This window comes from Tachysurus vachellii, chromosome 17 (assembly GCF_030014155.1).
Source record: "Tachysurus vachellii isolate PV-2020 chromosome 17, HZAU_Pvac_v1, whole genome shotgun sequence".
NCBI lineage: Eukaryota > Metazoa > Chordata > Actinopteri > Siluriformes > Bagridae > Tachysurus > Tachysurus vachellii.
In genome coordinates, this window is record NC_083476.1 from 22426242 (window position 1) to 22450604 (window position 24363).

Sequence of the window (24363 nt, forward strand, 5' to 3'; positions counted from 1 at the left end):
CTGTTAGGAACATGAGAGAGATCTCTTAAATCTGTTAGGAACATAAGAGAGATCTCTTAAATCTGAGCTCACACACACACACACACACACACACACACACACACACACACACACACACACACACACACACACATCTGACACGTTTCAGATGAGTTTCTGTGTGTAAATTCTTTCCAGTATAAAGAGAATAAATATCAATTATTTCGGCAGAAAACTGGACGACACAAAAGATCTTTTTTCTTTGAAATTCACAAGAGACATCGTCACATTTTACAGCACACGCTGCCAAAAAGTGAGCTTACTGTTTAGTTATTCATCTTAAAGCATTAATTCAGTAACTAGAATAAATGATTCACTAACTGCTGTGACCTGAATCAGGAGAATCGAGTCAGGAGAAAATAAAACGAAATAAAAGAGCAACAGGTTCATGTGATGGACGTCAGACTGCAGCAGGAGCAGAGACATGGTGACTGTTACTAATCCATTAAGACTCCATCTACTGCCCCTCTCACTCCACTAATAATAATAAGTCTAGTTTTTACAGTTCAGATGTTAATAAAAAGGGAAGTGATTCTCTATAAAACCGCATGTTTTCCTCCACCTCCACCAGCTGAACCTCGCTCACACCCTTCAGGCTCTGATGCCTGATCTGAAAATGCCTGATTCTGATTGGTTAAACCTGTTCACACCCGAGCAGCTGGAAGCCAAAGCTATAGCACCGATACACTGCACACTTATGTTCTTTAGACATCTATATCTTCAGTATGTGTGTTAAATTAACCATCCACAAATATTTATAGAGTTCAATCACAAAATCCAGCCTTTAGCCATGAAAGTGACGTGTCTTTAGATCTGAGGGAAAGAAATAACACGTGACCACAATAACTGAGAAGCCAGAGTGATATGTAAGAATGCAAGAAGAACGTCTGATCTTCAGGTCACCAGATGGATGGGTTAATTTATCATTATCATCTTCTTCATCATCATCGTTATCATAACCATTAGAGCTTCTGCTTTTCTGCTGACTCGTCACTCATCACATCACCAGGACACTTGAAGTCTGTACAAAGATTTCAGTTTTCTAACAAGAAGCTATAAAAGTTTAGACTCTTTACACAACATAACAGATTTGGTGCCAAAATATATTCCATCCTATCGTATATATTCATCCACGATCTGCCGTGTCCTGGACGTGATGTGACACACAAAAAAAAGTTTGATTGACGCATCAGATCAGGCGCAGGGTGACAGTTCATATATCTCACACACATCTGTTCAGCTCCAAGTTCCTCAAGGAGCAAAACAACACAGACACCATCTCCATGCTTGTAGTGGAGATCAGGCTTCATCTGGAGAACAGGAGAGAACTGCTCGAGCAGCCAAGATCACAACTAAACTAATCAAGTGTGATGTGTTACAATATTAGATGCTTATTATGAATCTCACAGCATCAGTTAGGACAGTTAGGACACACTCACACACACACTCACACATACACACTCTCACACACACTCACACATACACACTCTCACACACACTCACACATACACACTCTCACACACACTCACACATACACACTCTCACACACTCTCACACACACACAATCTCACATACACACTCACACATACACACTCACACACACACTCACACATACACACTCTCACACACACTCACACATACACACTCTCACACACACACAATCTCACATACACACTCACACACACACACTCACACATACACATACACACTCTCACACACACACAATCTCACATACACACTCACACACACACACTCACACATACACACTCACACACACACACACACACAATCTCACATACACACTCACACACACACACTCACACATACACACTCACACACACACACACACACACACAATCTCACATACACACTCACACACACACATACACACTCTCACACACACACAATCTCACATACACACTCACACACACACACTCACACATACACACTCTCACACACACAATCTCACATACACACTCTCACATACACACTCTCTCTCACTCTCACATACACACTCTCACACACACGCTCTCACACACACGCTCTCACACACACGCTCTCCCACACTCTCTCTCACACACACGCTATCACACACACACTTACAATCTCACACACTCACACACGCTCTCTCACACACACGCTCTCTCACACACACACTCTCACATACACACACACTCTCACACACACTCTCACACACACTTACACTCTCACACACACACACCATTTCAGTCAAACACACATCAGGTTGTCTTTTAATTGCCACAGATAAAGATAAGCGTTGGTTTTGACTCTAAGCACTAACTACATTTTTATTATAATCAGGGCTTGTATTTAAAAAGATGCCTTTTTGTGTATTAGTGTTTTGTTACTCAGAGACACACAGGATGTCAGGTTGAGCAAAATATTTCACTTCTGTAGTTATAAAAAAGAAGTTAGTCAATATCCATATAATGCCTATTTTCTGTGTTTTCTCTAAAAGGAAGTGTGTAAGAAGAGCACGTTTCCTCTCTGCGTGTTCAGCAGTTCTGAGCTACTGACCATTCGTTCCGCTACGGCGAGCTGCTGGAGCAGGAAATGACCGTCTGCTTTCCCCAGAATGTCCGACTCACAGTGACACAGTGACGCTTGTTTGTGTCGTTTGTAACGAGTTTGTTTCCTGAAGGTCCACCAGCTGTTCAGCCCATGAACCAAGCAGGAAAATCCAGATCCTGTAATGTTCTCTGAGTGGAACAGACACTAAGACACGAAGGAGTCCAGACCAGAGCAGGTGAGATGGGGCGGAGCAGTGGGCGGAGCCTCCAGTCAGAAGCACTTCACCTTTCCCCGGTACACGGCTGTTCGTGCTGCGAGTCTGAGATGAAATAAGTCAGGATCCTATTTGTTTGTTTTTCCCTCTGTTTAATAACCTAACACAGAATTTTAGTGACTGAAGATAATGATGGTGTGAAAAAAAACGAACCTTTTTCTTTTCTATGAAAATATCGTCCCAAAGTCTTCAAGTCCTGAGTGTCTATTTTCATATAAGCTTCATAATGACAAAGACATTCGATCATCAACATGGACACAAGAAAAAAAAAAAGGAGCAAATGCAATTTTTTTGGCCTCTGAGAAAAAGTGATAAAACCAGAGAATAATATTCTGCTCTTCTAGTTTGACATTATAACTCATAATAATAGTGTCGAGTCGTGTTAAAGTGCGTCACTCAAATACACAGTGTGGAAAACGTTACCTCTGAATAGAGTAGAATAGAACTGAAGTAAACATCATGTGCGATATCGTGCAAAGACGATTAGACGTTTATCTTCTAGAAGATAATCGTTCATCGTGATAAAGTGGCTTTAAACATTTCTCTCACTTCATGAATGAAGAGCTCGGTTCTGCTTCACCCACAGACTCGGGTCCATATGGAGACGTATCCATACGATGGAGCTAATGACGTCCCACTGATAATCAATCTGTCAGAGTTTAACACCAGAGAGTAGAGTAGGAAGAGGAGATGTTTAGTTGCATCACCTTGACATTATTTATGATTATGGACACTGCACACACTCCATACTGTTACTGTAGAACATATTCTGCCATAATAATCCCTGTCATGTCTGAACCCTGTGTTAATATCTGAGCCTCTCGCAGCGTCAGACGAGTGTCAGGTTACTGCTGCAGCAACAGTAAAAGGTTATGGGCTGCGTCTGTGATCCCACCGATACCACCTTAATCGTGTACACGTCTAAATACACCCTGGTTCATCACTCTGGTGTGACTGACATGAGGAGCTAAAGAGAAGGAAAGAAAGGAATTTCAGTAAAGAGAGAATGAGGCTCGACGCTGCTGCAGCTACACAAAAGAGAACGAGGTCCATGTGCTGGAAACACTGCCTTTGTCTCCACAAGCAGCTGGCTTTCATTGCATCAGCTTGTGTCAGCAGGAGGACATTGTGTGCGTGCGTGTGTGTGTGTGTGTGTGTGTGTGTGTGTGTGTGTGTGTGTGAGGAGTGACAGTGTGTTTAGGAGTCAAACCAGACAACGATTATAAATTTAGTATCTTTAAATGATAGACGTCACGTCAGTAAACACATTTCTAGTCTTTCTGGCTTGTTCTGATCTTTTGTTTGATTTGTTTTAAACTTGTTAAATTTAAGACATTTTTTAAATCAGAAATTTGAAACTCAAAACTGAAAATGTTTCCCAGGGAACGAAAAGTGGAAGTCGGCACCGAGTCGATCTGATCTTCTGTCATTCTCATGTTAATGAAGTAAAGTGAAGAGAGTAATGAGGTTAGAGCGTGTCAAGGTTTTATGTTCTACTATAATGATTAACCTCCTATGTAGAAGCTAACGTGCTTGCTAACTTTCTGCATGTCCTGACTAGCTGAGTTCTCCCTGTATGAGCAGGGCATAAAAACTACATGTTGTAATTCTCACATTGTTTATTGTTTATTAAAAGTATTTTTTAAAGGAAATTGTATTAAATATACAAAAGAAACAGAAGGGTGTGATGTTACATGCATATAATTCCAATAGATTTGCAGTTAGTTTGCAGCCTGTACACACACACACACACACACACACACACACACACACATCGGTTCACATTAAAGCCTCCGTATGAGCCGCAGCCCTGAAGGTCACAGGAAGTGTTTTTAAACAGAGGTTTCAGGAGCCACAGAGCTGACAGAAGGAAAACAAGGCCGTATTTCACGGACGCCAAAAACACAGGGACGAGCAGCACAGAGTGTGTGGCCTTACAGCAGCGGCGTTTATCTGAAGAAGACGACGGTCTGTAGTAACGAGATACAGCGACAAATAAATAAAATCCCTCCTGGCTTCTCATCTTCCAACCGCACCCTAGATTCAGTGCTTCCTTTCACTGCGTCCCCCACATTCATTCTCAAGTCTCCAAAACTCTAAATGGCCACAGTGCTTGGCCACATATCCACAGTCTCCTAGAAACCAGGACAAAAGGATTACTGAGAAGAACAACTCTCTCTCTCTCTCTCTCTCTCTCTCTCTCTCTCTCTCTCTTTCCTCTCTCTCTCTCTTCTCTCTCTCTCTCTCTCTCTCTGATGGAATTCTTCCTCAGAGCTCTGCGCTTGGCCTCGTCCGATGCTGACGCAGCAGCCAGAGCAAAACCTAATACACACTACAGGAAAAAAAAATAGTTTTATGTAAGAGCAGAAACATCAACTGTAGTCATCGTTCCTCTACACGTCTGAAGAAAGTCTGTGTGTTACATGACTTTTTGTTGTTATTGTTGTTTGGTTGTATAAGCCACAAAAATGCAGCCCACAGCGGAGCAAACCGAAAGGAACACTGGTGAAAGTCACATGAGGTCAGGGGAACACTGGGATGATGAGTAGCTGTGAGGGCGTAATACAGTCAGTTTACCACTGAACCTTTATTCTCACACACTGTTTACTGGTCCACATTAATCAGAAAAAACAACAACCAAAAAATTATTACTGAATACTGAATAGTGGAAGTGTATGAAGGTGAGAAACAAACAACCACAGGGTTTAACTGCAGACTGTCAACAGAACTGTGTGTGTGTGTGTGTGTGTGTGTGTATATGTGTGTATATGTGTGCATATGTGTGTGTTTGTGTATATGTGCGTGTGTGTGTGTGTGTGTGTGCACGTGTGTGTGTATGTGTGTGTGTGTGTATGTGTGTGTGCGCGCGCGTGCGTGTATGTGTGTATATGTGTGTATATGTGTGTGTATATGTGTGTGTGCACGTGTGTGTGCACGTGTGTGTGTGTGCATGTGTGTTTGTGTGTATATATGTGTGTGTGTGTTTGAGTGTGTGTGTGTATATGTGTGTGTGTGCGCACGCGTGTGTGTGTATGTGTGTGTGTGTGTGTGTGTGTGTGTGTGTGCACCTGTTTGGAAATAGGAAATAAACAGAAAGATTAAAACCAAAGACAACTTGTGTAATATTCTGTACACATTATACAGAGACACAGACACACACACACACACACACACACACACAGTAAAGTAGTGTTATTTATTTACTGTAATTCAGCCCAGTAACTACACACTCAAGCAGACACTGTATCTGTGTTCTGTTGAGGACATTTAATTTATTTTTAGTCCAGCTCACATCCATCACTGAGTCCCAGTGCTCAGGGGTTGTGTGTTAGGATCAACACGAACAACATCAAGCCACACACTTTGTGACACTGTCCCTCAGTGACAGCTGCACCAGGCTACAGATCTACACCCGGCTACATCTCCACCACGTCTGAGGAAGTGACTTCAATGTGCAATACTGACTGCTGTTGGTTCCTCTTTGTCCTTCTTATGAACATGAAATACTGCCAGGAACTAAGTGATGAGTTTCCTCACACACAACCCTGTGTACATCATTTCCGAGGACCTTGAACTGAAGGTCTGAATGTAGTCAGTCACTGTGTGTGTGTGTGTGTGTGCGTGTCTGTGTGTATGTGTGTGTCTGTGTGTGTGTCTTATCAGCGAACGCAGGCCTTTCACTCTGGATTCACTGCTAAACTCGGGTTACATTCAGCCTCCATTTTATTTCACTATATAATTTAATACCTCATCAAACCCTTTAATCGTGCAAGAAACAAACAACATCTAATCAAACCCTTCTGTGTGAAATGACACAGTGATGTTCGCTGTTCTGATCTGGACGCTGCTTGGAGAGGATTTTGACTAAACTCGTGGTGACACATTCAGGCCGCACGCAGACGGGACGTGGTGCTCGAGTGTAAACACGAGATAAAAGGAGGTCACGTGTGACACGAGGGCCGATTACACTAGAATTAAAAATAGAATTATTGAAGGTTAGATACAAAAAAAATCATACACACATAATAACTGCTGGGATTAGTTCACGTTCATTCAGACAATTCAAGAAACAAATGAAGTCAACAGAGGAAAGATGAGACACTGACTGAATCAATTCAGAGCAGAAATGGGAGTGTAACTTTACACAATTAAATAAAACTAAAAAGAAAAACCAAATGTATGTTGCAGGAAATGTGCTGGAGAAACATCAACTTTATATATTTGTGTAAAGCTTCTCAATAAACAGCTCAATACTTCTATAAATAAATACTGTTTACAATGATGTATGTGTCACAAACCATATATCTTTATTTTGTTCATCAGTTTGGATTTGTGTAGAGTTACAGATCTGTGCTTTGGCTCCGTTTTGCAGCTCAAGTCTACAGAAAAACATGAAAACCCAAAACACACATCATGTAGAATTCATCTGATCTGCAGTGAGTCGATTCAGAGTCGATTCAGACCGCATTTGACTCAGCTGCAGAGTACGTTGTTTGACCCGTTAGAGATCTCAGATGTTCTCAGAGCAGAGTGTGAGTGCCGTGTTCTCCTGCTCATGAAGAATACTGATTTAAAGATTCTTCCAGAAGGAAGAAAAGAGAACCAGGAAGTAAAGGAGTGCAAAGCATGAGTCTGGCCTTCTGACCGTGCAGAAAAGATTGACTGACAGAACAGAAGCTTAGGAGTAAACGTTTTCGTAAAAGTCGTGTGTTCCTCAGCATCTCATCAGCTTGCTGTAAAAGCAGACCATGAAGTTGAAGATGAGGTGCTGCTTCATCAAAATCTCATGTTTTGCTCCAGTGTGCCAGAAGTAATCACCTCCTTATCCCCAAATCCTGCTCATACTTTAGCTCAGATTAAGCATTAAGTCTGTATTTGGACGTACTGATAAATGGAGGCAACGTTAGATTTATCAAAATATAAAAAGTGAGATATTTCCAGAGAAGAACTGGCTGAGATCTCAGTGGAGTTCAGCTGTGATGGACTGAGCACGTCAGACAGCCTCGTCTGCTCCACACAGCTCTAATCTGGACCTCATCAGGGATAAGAGGCAGAGAACAGAGCGATTCATCAGGCAGGCGTCGGAGGCCCATCTGCTGCTTCCGCTCTTCTCACTCGAGTCTTTAGAGCAGAAGAACAAAACCATTTTGATCCTGACTGAGAAAGAACATCTGAGCACAACTGATTCCTGCTGCTGTGGATTTGGTGGTAAATGTGTTTTTTAGGTGAACCACAAAATGATGAAGTGTGAAGAAAAGACGTGAAGATTTGGACTCGATTATTCTTTCATTTCCTCTCATCTTATTTCTGCTCTGTCGCGTTCCATCAAGAGCAACACACGCTAACGTGCAGCTGATACAGAATCTGTTTGTGTCTGTCTATTTTCTGTCTATTAAATCTGTCCATTTTCTCTTTTGTTCTTTCTTAAATATATTATAATCCTTCAGAGTGGTGTTTTTGTCCCAAATACTAAAAGCAGACACTGAATATTTGATTTTAGCACTTTAGAACAGAAAGGTTTCAGTTACTGACTGTAACAGGACCAGTTTATCCTACAGACACACACACTGACAGCACAGGTGTGTCCTGGTGTGGAGCAGCTGCAGCATGTGACTCACACACACACACACACACACACACACAGATACACACACACACGCAGACACAGATAAACACACACACATGCAGACACAGACACAAAGACACACACACACAGATAGACACACACACACGCACACACAGACAGACACAGACACACACACAGATAGACACACACACACGCACACACAGACAGACACAGACACGCACACACAGATAGACACACACAGACACAGAGACACAGACAAACACAGACACAGAGACAGAAACACACAGTGACATACAGAGACACAGACACACACACAGAGAGACACAGACACAGACACATGGATACACACACAGAGACACAAACACACACAGACACACACACACACACACAGATAGACACACACACACAGAGATAGACACACACACACACACACACACAGACACACACAGAGACACAAACACAAAAAGAGACACAGACACACACACAGATAGACACACACACACGCACACAGACACAGAGACACAGACAAACACAGACACAGAGACAGACACACACACAGAGAGACACAGACACAGACACATGGATACACACACAGAGACACAAACACACATACACAGACCCACACACACACACACACAGACACAAACACAGTGTCTGATAAGGAGCTGAAATAAGGATAAATCTCCCACTTTACATCACACTGTGACCGGCAGCATAAATTACTGCACACTGCATCCATCTGAAGAGTAACAACCTCAGTCTCAGGATCTGAGTCGAGCTACTGAGAGATAAAAAATAATAAAAATTCCATTCAAGAGCAATAAAAAGTTTTAGTAGATAAGGACACGGCTGCCAAAACTACATGACTGTGGTTCTTAACGTCTTCAGTCACATCCAGTAAAAACATCTCAAAAACACCTTTAATTAAAAGAAATGCTAAAACTTTATTATAATTCCACACATTTATATAATAAAACAATAAAACGCTTTCCGAGTCTGTCACCAAATTCTGCTTATTTTGGCATCATAAACAGATCAGCTGAACTTTTTACGCATGATACAGCAGTCTGCTCTGCTCAGTCTACAGCACAGGAAGGTGAAGCGTGTTACAGACGGCCAGTCGGCGCTGCGTAACGGGACGAGTCACAGACGGTCCTCGTCTGTTATCCTGCTCGGGGAACACTGCACTATTGTCCAGCCTCGTCCACCGGACCTCACGAAGACTCGCTGCTTCTCAGAGCAAAGAGCAGCCCAAAGGCACAATGAGCTTCATTCAGCTGAGGAGAAGAAAGACTCCGCGCTAAAGACGCTGCTCCTGATGATGACCACCACAATGGACATGAACAAAAGGCAGAAAAAGATCAAACTGCAGACGAAAAAAAAAAAAGGTTCCACAGCTGTAACGCATGAAAACAAAACAGTAGTGTTTTTGCTCTGACCTCCTCCACTTCCCTTCACCATCTGACTGGCCGTTAAATTCTTACACAATTCTAGTGATTCTTTCACAATCGTAGTGAACTACATGAGATGACATTTAGTCCAGAAGGTCAGAGGTCCAGTGAATCTTACTGACAAAAGCTCATTGTGTTCCAATGTTCGGAATTTACTGCAACCTTTAAGATCCTGAAGCCTGTGGCCAGAAAAGCACACGAGAGATACGAGAAGCTCCAGGAACAAAAAAAATCATCATTATTTCTACATAACATTAATTTAGTGTTGATTATCTCCTTATAATAAACCACTGATGCTGTGATCTTATTGTAGTCTGTAATTACTGTCTCCTCTGAAAGGTTCCTGATACCTTCCAGGTTTCTATAAGTTTTCTGTAACGAATAACACACAATACATCCATCTGTTATACACACAATCACACACACCGACGTGAAGTCACTATTTATACTTTGTATATTTAATTAACTGAAGGTTTGTCCCCGGGCCGTGACAGCGGTTATAAACAGACGTTCGCTCATCAGACGCTTTCTCTTCAACTAAAAACAAAAAACACGGAGAAACTGTAAAAAGTGTCACACACTAAGTGTCACACACACTAAGTGTCACACACTAAGTGTCACACACTAAGTGTCACACACTAAGTGTCACACACACTAAGTGTCACACACACTAAGTGTCACACACTAAGTGTCACACACACTAAGTGTCACACACACTAAGTGTCACACACACTCCCCACTTCCTGTGGGTCCGGCGGCGAATCCGACCGTCAGAACGTGAAGTCCGGCGGTTCACACTGACTCTGTATTTTGGTGTAACAGTAATAAACGTCTCAGTAACACACACAGAGGCTCAGATTCGCTCAGTCTGGAATCAACCACATGGTGAGAGACCAATTGTTTATTTGAATATAAAAGATAAACTCTTCACAAAACAGCTACATACTTCTCATTTTTCACTTGTGGCGTAAATAAAGTGTAATAAAGGCCGGCTTCAGGCTGACGTAACGCTGCGTTGGCTGTAGTGTTTACTCTCCATCAAACAAAACGAAGCTTTGTATCTGGGCGCTTTTCTCTACACGCATTCTTTCTGTATGAGGCCATAAACGAGTAAATATTAAATCCAGTTGTCTTTACAGAGCACGTTTACATCCAAGTGTTCAGTCAGGAACCTCAGCTCAGGGCCACGTCTCAGAACACGAGAATTCACGTTTAGACATAAAGTTCACTCACAGCTAACGACATCAGACAACGACATCAGACATCGACATCAGTCAACGACATCAGACATCGACATCAGTCAACGACATCAGACAATGACATTAGACATCAGACAACGACATCAGACAATGACATTAGACATCAGACAACGACATCAGACATCGACATCAGACAATGACATCAGACAACGACATCAGTCAACGACATCAGACATCGACATCAGTCAACGACATCAGACAATGACATTAGACATCAGACAACGACATCAGACAATGACATTAGACATCAGACAACGACATCAGACATCGACATCAGACAATGATATCAGACAACGACATCAGACATCAGACAACGACATCAGTCAACGACATCAGACAATGACATTAGACATCAGACAACGACATCAGATATCGACATCAGACAACGATGAGACATCAGACAACTGGATGCTGTTGTCGTTATCGTGTGTGTGCGTGTGTGTGTGTGTGTGTGTGTGTGTGTGCGTGTGTGTGCGTGTGAGAGAGAGAGAGAATGGTTGTAACACTCCTTCCTTATGACCATCTTAGCTAAAGATTCACTTGCAGCTTATCTCCAACACCACGTTGTCTTCACTCCTCAGATTTAAAGAACATCTAGAAGCACAGAAATATTTCTTCAGACATTTTTAGTTGCTGGCTGGCAGAGAATTCTGGCTTCTGGAATCTTCTTGCCCCTCTGATGTTTGCCAGGTCCAGAAGTCTATAAAAATAATGCTGAACCTCACTTCCTTTTTCCTGGTTAAGCAGCAGAGGTTTTAAAAACCATGGAGTTGCTGCATACTTTTCCAGATGGAGAAAAGGCTGCGACTACAGACGCAGTAAACCACCGAGCAGCAAACAAGACTGTAATGGTTTTCTCTCCCTGATGTCTCTGTCTCTTAATCTCACACCTTCTTTATTATCTTTTAAGGATGGAGTGAATGCACACGTCTGGAGAGCTGATGAACAACCGATGATCAGATTTAAAAGGTTCTATTAATAAAATCTAGAAGATTCTACATGTGAAAGTTTCCACTGTGCAGAAATGATGTGAATTCATATCAGGCTTAAGAGCTGCACTTAATGACTTTCAATGAATTCCAGTGAACCCACGAGGAGACGAGTGAGAGAGGGACATGAGGGACATGTTAATGAATCTGGAACAAAAGAACCAACACCACTCGACAGAACCAGCAGCCAATAAATCTTTAAGAAGCATCTTTAAGAAATAATGAAGGTGGAATCAAAAGAAAACCCATAGAGACACCGAGAAGATGTGATGCTCAGGATGGAGCTCAGAGGATGAGAGCTGTGAGAAAACAACACTATCCTCTGAAACACTCAAACAGAGTTCTCATTTCTCCCACTTTTCTTCTCTGTTATGCTTCAGAAACATGTATGAGGTCATGAGCCATGACGTCTACATGAGACCCAACAAGCCGAATCAAGTTACAGTGAAAAATGACTTCAGACTGAGATATAATACAATTTTTTTGTATTGTAATTCTTCAGCTACAGTCAGTAACTCTAACGGAGGTCATTTCCAACCTCCAACTAGGAGAAACCCATGAAAACCCAATCTGACTCGACCGACAGTTCGCTGTAAGTAAAACATCACTTCAGGACTTTAAATGACTTTATAGTGATGTTTACTTCACAGACTCATCAGATCAACAACACTGACTGTGAACTTCACTGACCAGAGAATATAAACACAACACACACTCCGGAGTATTAATGGGTTACAAACAAACAAACAAACAAACTGCTAACAAAACACACACTTTAATGGTCATGTCCATGTTTTTCCCTACGCTGTAGCTCAAACACATCGAGCTGGAACAGAACCTCCAGACTTCTGAGGTAAACTTCAGAACGCAGCGCTGCACCAACACTTTGGGATAAAGAACTGGACCAAAGCTATTGGAAAAATGAAGATCTCGACAGAAACTCCTGCCAACAGTGTGAGTGAGCAGTGTGAGCAGTGTGAGTGAACAGTGTGAGTGAACAGTGTGAGCAGTGTGAGTGAGCAGTGTGAGTGAACAGTGTGAGCAGTGTGAGTGAGCAGTGTGAGTGAACAGTGTGAGCAGTGTGAGTGAACAGTGTGAGTGAACAGTGTGAGTGAGCAGTGTGAGTGAACAGTGTGAGTGAACAGTGTGAGTGAACAGTGTGAGTGAGCAGTGTGAGTGAGCAGTGTGAGTGAACAGTGTGAGTGAACAGTGTGAGTGAACAGTGTGAGTGAGCAGTGTGAGTGAGCAGTGTGAGTGAACAGTGTGAGTGAACAGTGTGAGTGAACAGTGTGAGCAGTGTGAGTGAACAGTGTGAGTGAACAGTGTGAGTGAACAGTGTGAGTGAGCAGTGTGAGTGAGCAGTGTGAGTGAACAGTGTGAGTGAACAGTGTGAGTGAGCAGTGTGAGCAGTGTGAGTGAGCAGTGTGAGTGAACAGTGTGAGCAGTGTGAGTGAGCAGTGTGAGTGAACAGTGTGAGCAGTGTGAGTGAACAGTGTGAGCAGTGTGAGTGAACAGTGTGAGTGAACAGTGTGAGTGAGCAGTGTGAGTGAACAGTGTGAGTGAACAGTGTGAGTGAACAGTGTGAGTGAGCAGTGTGAGTGAACAGTGTGAGTGAACAGTGTGAGCAGTGTGAGTGAACAGTGTGAGCAGTGTGAGTGAACAGTGTGAGTGAACAGTGTGAGTGAGCAGTGTGAGTGAACAGTGTGAGTGAACAGTGTGAGTGAACAGTGTGAGTGAGCAGTGTGAGTGAGCAGTGTGAGTGAACAGTGTGAGTGAACAGTGTGAGTGAGCAGTGTGAGTGAGCAGTGTGAGTGAACAGTGTGAGTGAACAGTGTGAGTGAACAGTGTGAGCAGTGTGAGTGAACAGTGTGAGTGAACAGTGTGAGTGAGCAGTGTGAGTGAGCAGTGTGAGTGAGCAGTGTGAGTGAACAGTGTGAGTGAACAGTGTGAGTGAGCAGTGTGAGTGAGCAGTGTGAGTGAGCAGTGTGAGTGAACAGTGTGAGTGAGCAGTGTGAGTGAACAGTGTGAGTGAGCAGTGTGAGTGAACAGTGTGAGTGAACAGTGTGAGTGAGCAGTGTGAGCAGTGTGAGTGAGCAGTGTGAGTGAGCAGTGTGAGTGAACAGTGTGAGTGAACAGTGTGAGTGAGCAGTGTGAGTGAGCAGTGTGAGTGAGCAGTGTGAGTGAACAGTGTGAGCAGTGTGAGTGAACAGTGTGAGTGAACAGTGTGAGTGAGCAGTGTGAGTGAACAGTGTGAGTGAGCAGTGTGAGTGAGCAGTGTGAGTGAACAGTGTGAGTGAGCAGTGTGAGTGAGCAGTGTGAGTGAGCAGTGTGAGTGAACAGTGTGAGTGAGCAGTGTGAGTGAACAGTGTGAGTGAACAGTGTGAGTGAGCAGTGTGAGTAAACAGTGTGAGTGAACAGTGTGAGCAGTGTGAGTGAGCAGTGTGAGTGAGCAGTGTGAGTGAACAGTGTGAGCAGTGTGAGTGAGCAGTGTGAGTGAACAGTGTGAGTGAACAGTGTGAGCAGTGTGAGTGAACAGTGTGAGTGAACAGTGTGAGTGAGCAGTGTGAGTGAACAGTGTGAGTGAGCAGTGTGAGTGAGCAGTGTGAGTGAACAGTGTGAGTGAGCAGTGTGAGTGAGCAGTGTGAGTGAGCAGTGTGAGTGAACAGTGTGAGTGAACAGTGTGAGTGAGCAGTGTGAGTGAACAGTGTGAGTGAACAGTGTGAGTGAGCAGTGTGAGTAAACAGTGTGAGTGAACAGTGTGAGTGAGCAGTGTGAGTGAACAGTGTGAGCAGTGTGAGTGAACAGTGTGAGTGAACAGTGTGAGTGAACAGTGTGAGCCGTTATTATCTTCTTACAGCATGCCTACGTTTGGTGTGCGGTGAAGCTGTAATCATTACACCGACTCATCTCTGAGCTCATAAACAGTTTATAATGATAAAGATTCTGCAGGCTATTGTAATTAACACGTTATATAACACCATAAGATCCAGTCAGAGACGTCATAATACAGTTTACATGGAAATGTGCTCAGAGCTGTAGAACCAGTTCTAAACACAGCGAGAGTCCTGAAAAAAAAAAAACAGACAAACCTTAAAAAAGAAAAGAAAAAATTACTGTCAAAAATGATGGTTGCTCTTGTCCTGTTTTCTTCAAATGATCTGTCAGGTTCGTAGTCAGTCAGATCAGGTTCAGCTAAACACACAGATTTCTTTATTATTATTAATGTTTCATCATTTATACCTCTACACTTTTATATCATACATTTTATTTAATATTAATTTGATTATTGAGAAAAGGTGGTGTGTTATTACACTGTTATAACACAGCTCTGATATGTTCTCGGCTCTGATTGGTTATAGTGTTAAGTGTCAGCATTTTGTAGCAGTCAGAGGTAAAGCTGGAAGTTCTTCAGGACAGAGGAGTTTACACTTCTTCACAGTAAGAAGGCTGTTGAGGTCATGGCTGTTTATAGCCGCTATAACCTCAGTAAGAACAGTAACTAACTTCTTTTGCGGATGTTAAACACAGCTATAAATGAATAAAGTGAATGCGTGTTGTACTTGAGTTCAGCCTCGGCTTTGATTATTACACTTTAATATTAGGAGTGATGTAGAATGAGTTATGACTGTTTATTGCTTCCATCTTCGTTTCCTCCATGAATCTCATATCGTCTCATCATTACGACTTTAGTGTTAATTGAACCATCAGAAACCTTCTGAGACACGTGTTTGAGATCACAGGGCTGTGGCTTAATGGAACACTGTGTGTTTATAAACTAACAGGTGACGTTCACTGTGTGTTTATAAACTAACAGGTGACGTTCACTGTGTGTTTATAAACTAACAGGTGACGTTCACTGTGTGTTAATAAACTAACAGGTGACGTTCACTGCGTGTTTATAAACTAACAGGTGACATTCACTGTGTGTTAATAAACTAACAGGTGACGTTCACTGTGTGTTTATAAACTAACAGGTGATGTTCACTGTGTTTATAAACGAACAGGTGATGTTCACTGTGTGTTAATAAGCGAACAGGTGATGTTCACTGTGTGTTAATAAGCAAACAGGTGACGTTCACTGTGTGTTAATAAGCGAACAGGTGACGTTCACTGCGTGTTTATAAGCGAACAGGTGACGTTCACTGTGTGTTTATAAACGAACAGGTGATGTTCACTGTGTGTTAATAAGCGAACAGGTGATGTTCACTGCGTGTTTATAAACTAACACGTGACATTCACTGTGTGTTATAAACGAAACAGGTGATGTTCACTGTGTTTATAAGCGAACAGGTGACGTTCACTGCGTGTTTATAAACTAACACGTGACGTTCACTGTGTGTTATAAGCGAACAGGTGACGTTCACTGCGTGTTTATAAACTAACACGTGACGTTCACTGTGTGTTATAAACGAACAGGTGATGTTCAGGTGACGTTCACTGTGTGTTAATAAGCAAACAGGTGACGTTCACTGCGTGTTTATAAACTAACACGTGACGTTCACTGTGTGTTATAAGCGAACAGGTGACGTTCACTGCGTGTTTATAAGCGAACAGGTGACGTTCACTGTGTGTTATAAACGAACAGGTGATGTTCACTGTGTTTATAAGCGAACAGGTGACGTTCACTGCGTGTTTATAAACTAACACGTGACGTTCACTGTGTGTTATAAACGAACAGGTGATGTTCAGGTGACGTTCACTGTGTGTTAATAAGCGAACAGGTGACGTTCACTGCGTGTTTATAAACTAACACGTGACGTTCACTGTGTGTTATAAGCGAACAGGTGACGTTCACTGTGTGTTAATAAGCGAACAGGTGACGTTCACTGTGTGTTTATAAACGAACAGGTGACGTTCACTGTGTGTTAATAAGCGAATAGGTGACGTTCACTGCGTGTTTATAAACTAACACGTGACATTCACTGTGTGTTATAAACGAACAGGTGACGTTCACTGTGTTTATAAGCGAACAGGTGACGTTCACTGCGTGTTTATAAACTAACACGTGACGTTCACTGTGTGTTATAAACGAACAGGTGATGTTCAGGTGACGTTCACTGTGTGTTAATAAGCGAACAGGTGACGTTCACTGCGTGTTTATAAACTAACACGTGACGTTCACTGTGTGTTATAAGCGAACAGGTGACGTTCACTGTGTGTTAATAAGCGAACAGGTGACGTTCACTGCGTGTTTATAAACTAACATGTGACGTTCACTGTGTGTTAATAAACTAACAGGTGACGTTCACTGCGTGTTTATAAACTAACAGGTGACATTCACTGTGTGTTAATAAACTAACAGGTGACGTTCACTGTGTGTTTATAAACTAACAGGTGATGTTCACTGTGTTTATAAACGAACAGGTGATGTTCACTGTGTGTTAATAAGCGAACAGGTGACGTTCACTGTGTGTTTATAAACGAACAGGTGATGTTCACTGTGTGTTAATAAGCAAACAGGTGACGTTCACTGTGTGTTAATAAGCGAACAGGTGACGTTCACTGTGTGTTTATAAACGAACAGGTGATGTTCACTGTGTGTTAATAAGCGAACAGGTGATGTTCACTGCGTGTTTATAAACTAACACGTGACATTCACTGTGTGTTATAAACGAACAGGTGATGTTCACTGTGTTTATAAGCGAACAGGTGACGTTCACTGCGTGTTTATAAACTAACACGTGACGTTCACTGTGTGTTATAAGCGAACAGGTGACGTTCACTGCGTGTTTATAAACTAACACGTGACGTTCACTGTGTGTTATAAACGAACAGGTGATGTTCAGGTGACGTTCACTGTGTGTTAATAAGCAAACAGGTGACGTTCACTGCGTGTTTATAAACTAACACGTGACGTTCACTGTGTGTTATAAGCGAACAGGTGACGTTCACTGCGTGTTTATAAGCGAACAGGTGACGTTCACTGTGTGTTTATAAACGAACAGGTGATGTTCACTGTGTGTTAATAAGCGAACAGGTGATGTTCACTGCGTGTTTATAAACTAACACGTGACATTCACTGTGTGTTATAAACGAACAGGTGATGTTCACTGTGTTTATAAGCGAACAGGTGACGTTCACTGCGTGTTTATAAACTAACACGTGACGTTCACTGTGTGTTATAAACGAACAGGTGATGTTCAGGTGACGTTCACTGTGTGTTAATAAGCGAACAGGTGACGTTCACTGCGTGTTTATAAACTAACACGTGACGTTCACTGTGTGTTATAAGCGAACAGGTGACGTTCACTGTGTGTTAATAAGCGAACAGGTGACGTTCACTGTGTGTTTATAAACTAACAGGTGACGTTCACTGTGTGTTAATAAGCGAATAGGTGACATTCACTGCGTGTTTATAAACTAACACGTGACATTCACTGTGTGTTATAAACGAACAGGTGACGTTCACTGTGTTTATAAATGAACAGGTAACATTCACTGCGTGTTTATAAACTAACACGTGACGTTCACTGTGTGTTATAAACGAACAGGTGATGTTCAGGTGACGTTCACTGTGTGTTAATAAGCGAACAGGTGACGTTCACTGCGTGTTTATAAACTAACACGTGACGTTCACTGTGTGTTATAAGCGAACAGGTGACGTTCACTGTGTGTTAATAAGCGAACAGGTGACGTTCACTGCGTGTTTATAAACTAACATGTGACGTTCACTGTGTGTTATAAACGAACAGGTGACGTTCACTGTGTTAATAAACGAACAGGTGACGTTCACTGTGTGTTAATAAGCGAACAGGTGACGTTCACTGCGTGTTTATAAACTAACATGTGACGTTCACTGTGTGTTATAAACAAACAGGTGACGTTCACTGTGTGTTTATAAGCGAACAGATGACGTTCAGTGTGTGTTTATAAATGAACAGGTAACGTTCACTGCATGTTTATAAACTAACACGTGACGTTCACTGTGTTTATAAACGAACAAGTGACGTTCGGTGTGTGTTTATAAACGAACACACACTGAACGTCACCTGCTCGTTTATAAACACAGTGAACACAGTGACTGTGACCCCTGTGGTCTCAACCCCTGTGTCTGACACAACTGAACTTAGTGTGACATCATTCTACACCTTCTACACAGAGGTACTCACACAAACACATACACACACAAACATTCACAAAAACACAATAACACAAAACCACACGTAAACCAAGCAGTTTGTGGCAAAACCTTTAGTGCTAATGATCAAAATAAACAGATGTAAGTAAAAAAAAAAAAGTGCAATTGTGGTTATTACGAGTCTCCGGTGTCAGGAAGGAGTCTCTAGTGTAAATAAGAAGTGGAACTTACTTTAACTGAACATTAGATGTGGTATAAACGGATAAACTCTATAAAGTTCTCTTGAATTTGAGGGCAAATTTACCAAACAGTAAAACGCGCTGTGACGTGCAGTTGTTGAAAAATAATCAACAGTCATGTTTTATTCCTTATTATCATGCGCATATTAATGAGTTCTGTGAGTGAATTCATGATATGAGCTGAAGAACATTCAGCACTCAGCACTCAGCACTGCACCTGTGCCAAAACTACACACTGTTCAAGAGTCTGAACAGGAGCCGGAGAAGAACACTGCTGGAGCTCAAAACAAAAATGAGCCAACATTTTTTAGCTCTGGAACAAATGTAAAGTATGAAGCGAACGCAGCAGACATGATGTTGTTCTCATTCACAACACACACTTAACGGTTTGACTGAGATATGATCAGACGCTCCACCCAAACCACACTGTAACAGCAGCTACAACAAAGTGCAAATCACACTGAGGTCTGAACACACTGAGGTCTGAACACACACAAATCCGAACACACACACACACAGGTCTGAACACACACACACGCACACACAAACACACACATAGGTCTGAACACACACAAATCCGAACACACACACACAGGTCTGAACACACACACAGGTCTGAACACACACACACAGGTCTGAACACACACACAGGTCTGAACACACACACAGGTCTGAACACACACACACAGGTCTGAACACACACACACACGCGCACACAAACACAGACACACACACACTGAGGTCTGAACACACACAAATCCGAACACACACACACACAGGTCTGAACACACACACAGGTCTGAACACACACACACAGGTCTGAACACACACACACACGTGCACACAAACACAGACACACTGAGGTCTGAACACACACAAATCCAAACACACACACACACAGGTCTGAACACACACACAGATCTGAACACACACACAGGGCTGAACACACACAGGGGTCTGAACACACACAGGGGTCTGATCACACACACACGCACACACAAACACAGATCTGAACACACACACACACACACACAGGTCTGAGCACACACAGGTCTGAACACACACAGGGGTCTGAACACACGCAGGGGTCTGATCACACACACACACACACAAACACAGATCTGAACACACACACACACAGGTCTGAGCACACACACAGGTCTGAACACACACAGGGGTCTGATCACACACACACACACAGACACACACACAGGTCTGAACACACACACAGGTCTGAACACACACACACACACAGACACACACACAGGTCTGAACACACACACAGGTCTGAACACACACACACACACAGACACACACACACAGGTCTGAACACACACACAGGTCTGAACACACACACACACACACACACACACACACACACACACTTACTCTTCAGTGCCTGGATGAGCGCTTTTCCGTCTTTAATCAGCTCCTTGATGAACTTGTTGGTGTTGTCCAGCTCCAGTTCGTGGGACTTTAACCTGTCTCGGAACTGAGGACTGTCTAAGTAACAGTCACTGAACTCCAACGCAGGCAGCCCCATGTTCTTGTCCTAAAGCGCTGCTTTCTCCTGGAATTTACAGGGAATCTTATTAATGACCGTCGAAGCGTGAAAATAAAACAAACAAACAAAAAAAAAACCTTAACGCTTTTAGTTTATTATCGTTCCATTATTGTTATTTCACCAACACGCCGCTTCACATAACAACAAGCCCAAAGCTGCATCCCACAATGTTCTACTTCCGTATCATCAGTGTGTGTGTGTGTGTGTCTGTGTGTGTGTGTGTGTGTGTGTGTGTGTCTGTGTGTGTGTGTGTGTGTGTCTGTGTGTCTGTGTGTGTGTGTGTGTGTGTGTGTCTGTGTGTGTGTGTGTGTGTGTGTGTGTGTGTCTGTGTGTGTGTGTGTGTGTGTGTGTGTGTCTGTGTGTCTGTATGTGTGTGTGTGTGTGTCTGTGTGTCTGTATGTGTGTCCTCACACTCAGGCAGACCGACAGGAGGAGGACTGGAGAACCTGCGCGCCTCTCATGACAACAGAGAGGAAGAGGAGGAGGAAGAGGAGGTAAAGACAGTCCTCACTAACAGCGGATCCTCTCTGCGTGTTTTAAACGCCTCGATTCCCCCAATTGCCGCTCCAACCTACCAGCACGCCGGTAATCCTATGATTGATGGCTACCTCAGCCAATAGGATTGCGGGATTCCAACAGCGCCACTCCGATAGGACGCGCCGCCCCTGTGCGAGAGGAAACAGAGCTACCAAAAGGTTGCTTGGTCGAGAGCCATGACGTCACTTCAAAGCGGGGATTCCGTCTGTTCTGTTCAAAACTGGTCTTCTAAAATAAATAGATAAAAATGAATCAGCAGATGTTGTATGACACTCAGGCTGTGGAAGCTTTACTCGGGTAAGAACCTGGAGCTACAGGCAGCTCACCAGAGCTGGACAGATGAAGGTTTAAAAACGTCACCTGATCTTTATCCAGTCTCCATCTGTCCAGTCTGGGTGAGTCTGTGTCTGCTGCTCCTGGCTGAGGAACCCAAGATGCTGTTCTGCTCACCACAGAGCACAGAGAGGTTATAGATGGTTAGTCTTCCAGCTCTAGTCGTTCTCCTCTGATCTCCTCATCACAGCGTCGCTGTCTGAGGATCTGATGCTCAATGGAGCTTTTTTGTTTTTTGCACCATTCTGTGTAAAATCTCCAGACTCGTGTGTGTGAAAATCACAGGAGATCAGCAGCTTCTGTAAGACTCAAAACAACAATCATGAAACTTTCAATTCAATTTAATTTATTTGTTTAGAGCTTTTAACTATTCCCCGTCGTCTCAAAGCAGCTTTACAGAAGTATGGAAACAGAAGAGAGAGAAAAGGAAATAAATATATAATAATAACGAGAAGAAGAAAAATAAATAAGTGAATATATACAATTAAAGTTTAAAATTAATTTTAAAAAGATTAACTCAATATGAAATTATATATTTATCCCTAATGAGCAAGCTGGAGGTGACGGCGGTGAGGAAAAACTCCCTGAGATGATAAGAGGAAGAAACCTTGAGAGGAACCAGACTCAGAAGTGAACCTCATCCTCATTTGGGTGACACTCTACAGTAAATAGTGTAAATGTAAATAATGTCCTTTCTACAACAGTTTATAATAGTGCAGCCGAGAGCTCCTGAGGAACTAATGGGTCATCGTAAACTCTGAGTTCAGCACAGACCTGATTGCTGATAAACACCAGAACATACAGCTGACTGACACAACATTGGTTCAGAAGAAGACATGACGTCTCAGGGTGGCTTCATACACAACAATCCCATGAGTCACTGGGTGTCCATGAAGATCAATCCCTGGCAAGGTGACCACCGGGCGACGAGACTCCATCCAGCAGTAGAACATCAGGATTGAGGAAGTAGCTCCGTGAGAAGAGACGATCGGGCTAGGAACTCAAACACTGGGAGCTCTTCACAGATACTGAGATGTTTTTTTCTGTTCAGATGTTGGATGTGAACAATAAATAAAGCTCTCAGCTTGTAGCTGTATGAAATGTATGCATCACATTTAGGACAGAAGTATGGACAGAAACTGTCTGAAGTCCACGAGTCAATGGACATTTTCTTGTCCATTATTTTTGTCAAGCAGTTATGTCAATGAACAAGCTAGTAAACAGCTCAGTGTCTTAAACCGCTGTAAACTTTTTCTCACGCTTTTATATCCACTTCTTCCTGCTAATTAAGTAGCAAATACAAGCTAGTAGATATGTGTTATTATTAATGACAAGCTCACAGTAATATGGGCCTGTATGACCTCATCCTGGACATTTTGTCTGAGATTCTGCACTTGGATGAACACACACACACACACACACACACACACACACACACACACACACTAAATGGCATGTGTTCATTTCTTTGCAAGTTCATTGCTCCAGCTTCCTCCTTTTAAATTGAGAACAAAATAGTTGTGTAAAAATATAATGCAGAACTCAGTGCTGGGAAGATAAATGTGTTTCACTGAGTCACTAATGAAGAAACATCATTTTATACCATCAATCAGTCCTGGTGTCCACAGTTAGACAAATATATTTATGTAAAAATAAACATATAAATAAATGAAAGTTTAGAAATACAATTACAAATAATAAAAGTACAAATGACAGAAGATAAACGTGTGGTAACTGAAATGAAAGCTTCTACAGCAACTGAACAGAAGGTCTGTAGGTCTGCAGTTCCTTCCAGTGTGCCAGAGCTCTAAAACACTCTGGAACGTTCCGTGGAAACTAAACTTTGCTGAAATATTTTCTATTGTTTCTGGATAAACAACACAAAAGCTTCCACTGAAATGGTCTTTGGTTTGTTTCATGAAAGATCATTAGATCATCGTTCTCCAAGTGAATTTAAACAAAGTGTTTCAGAGGAACAAAATATCACCAAACGTCTGTCAACTACCAGACTTAAGATCTCTCTCTCGCTCTCACTCTGTCTCTCTCTCTTTCTGTCTCTCTCTCTCTCTCTCTCTCTCTCTCTCTCTCTCTCTCTCTCTCTCTCTCTCTCTCTCTCTCCCTCCACATTTTCTCTGACTCCACTCCCATGGTGTTGTAAGTCATTTTAAAAAGCTAATATTACAGACCATTGAAATGACCTTAATATAAAATAACATGACACCTGGGTGTGTGTGCAGGATTGTGTTGGAGTGTGTCAAGGATTTATGTCACGTTTCCATTTCCATCATGTAGCAGACGCTGTTCAGGTTCATTTTCCTCTTTGGTTATTGAATTAAAATGATCTGTGCTTCTTTGTATTGCACAGTGTAGTAGTAACCTGTTGTCTCGTACGATAAAACGTTCGTTTTTTTTTTTGTTTGTGTTTTATTAGCGCCCCCTAGTGAAAAGGTTTATCTATTGCATGCGTAATCTCTGCTTGGT

The 24363-nt window shown here is 42.4% G+C and overlaps 1 protein-coding gene across 4 annotated transcripts in view; it reads right to left on the reverse strand.

The window, feature by feature from the left end:
• Positions 1-21578, reverse strand: part of LOC132859582 (rho GTPase-activating protein 26-like) — a 52176-nt gene extending 30598 nt beyond the window's left edge. For all 4 annotated transcript variants that reach the window (XM_060890337.1, XM_060890338.1, XM_060890336.1 and 1 more), the window contains exons 1-2: positions 21424-21578; positions 20838-21018 (exon numbers count right to left, since the gene is read on the reverse strand). In XM_060890337.1, coding sequence (XP_060746320.1) covers positions 20838-20991 — 154 coding nt within the window. In that variant the 5' untranslated portion in view covers positions 20992-21018; positions 21424-21578. The remainder of the gene's footprint in view (positions 1-20837; positions 21019-21423) is intronic.
• Between the last annotated feature and the right edge of the window lie 2785 nt (positions 21579-24363).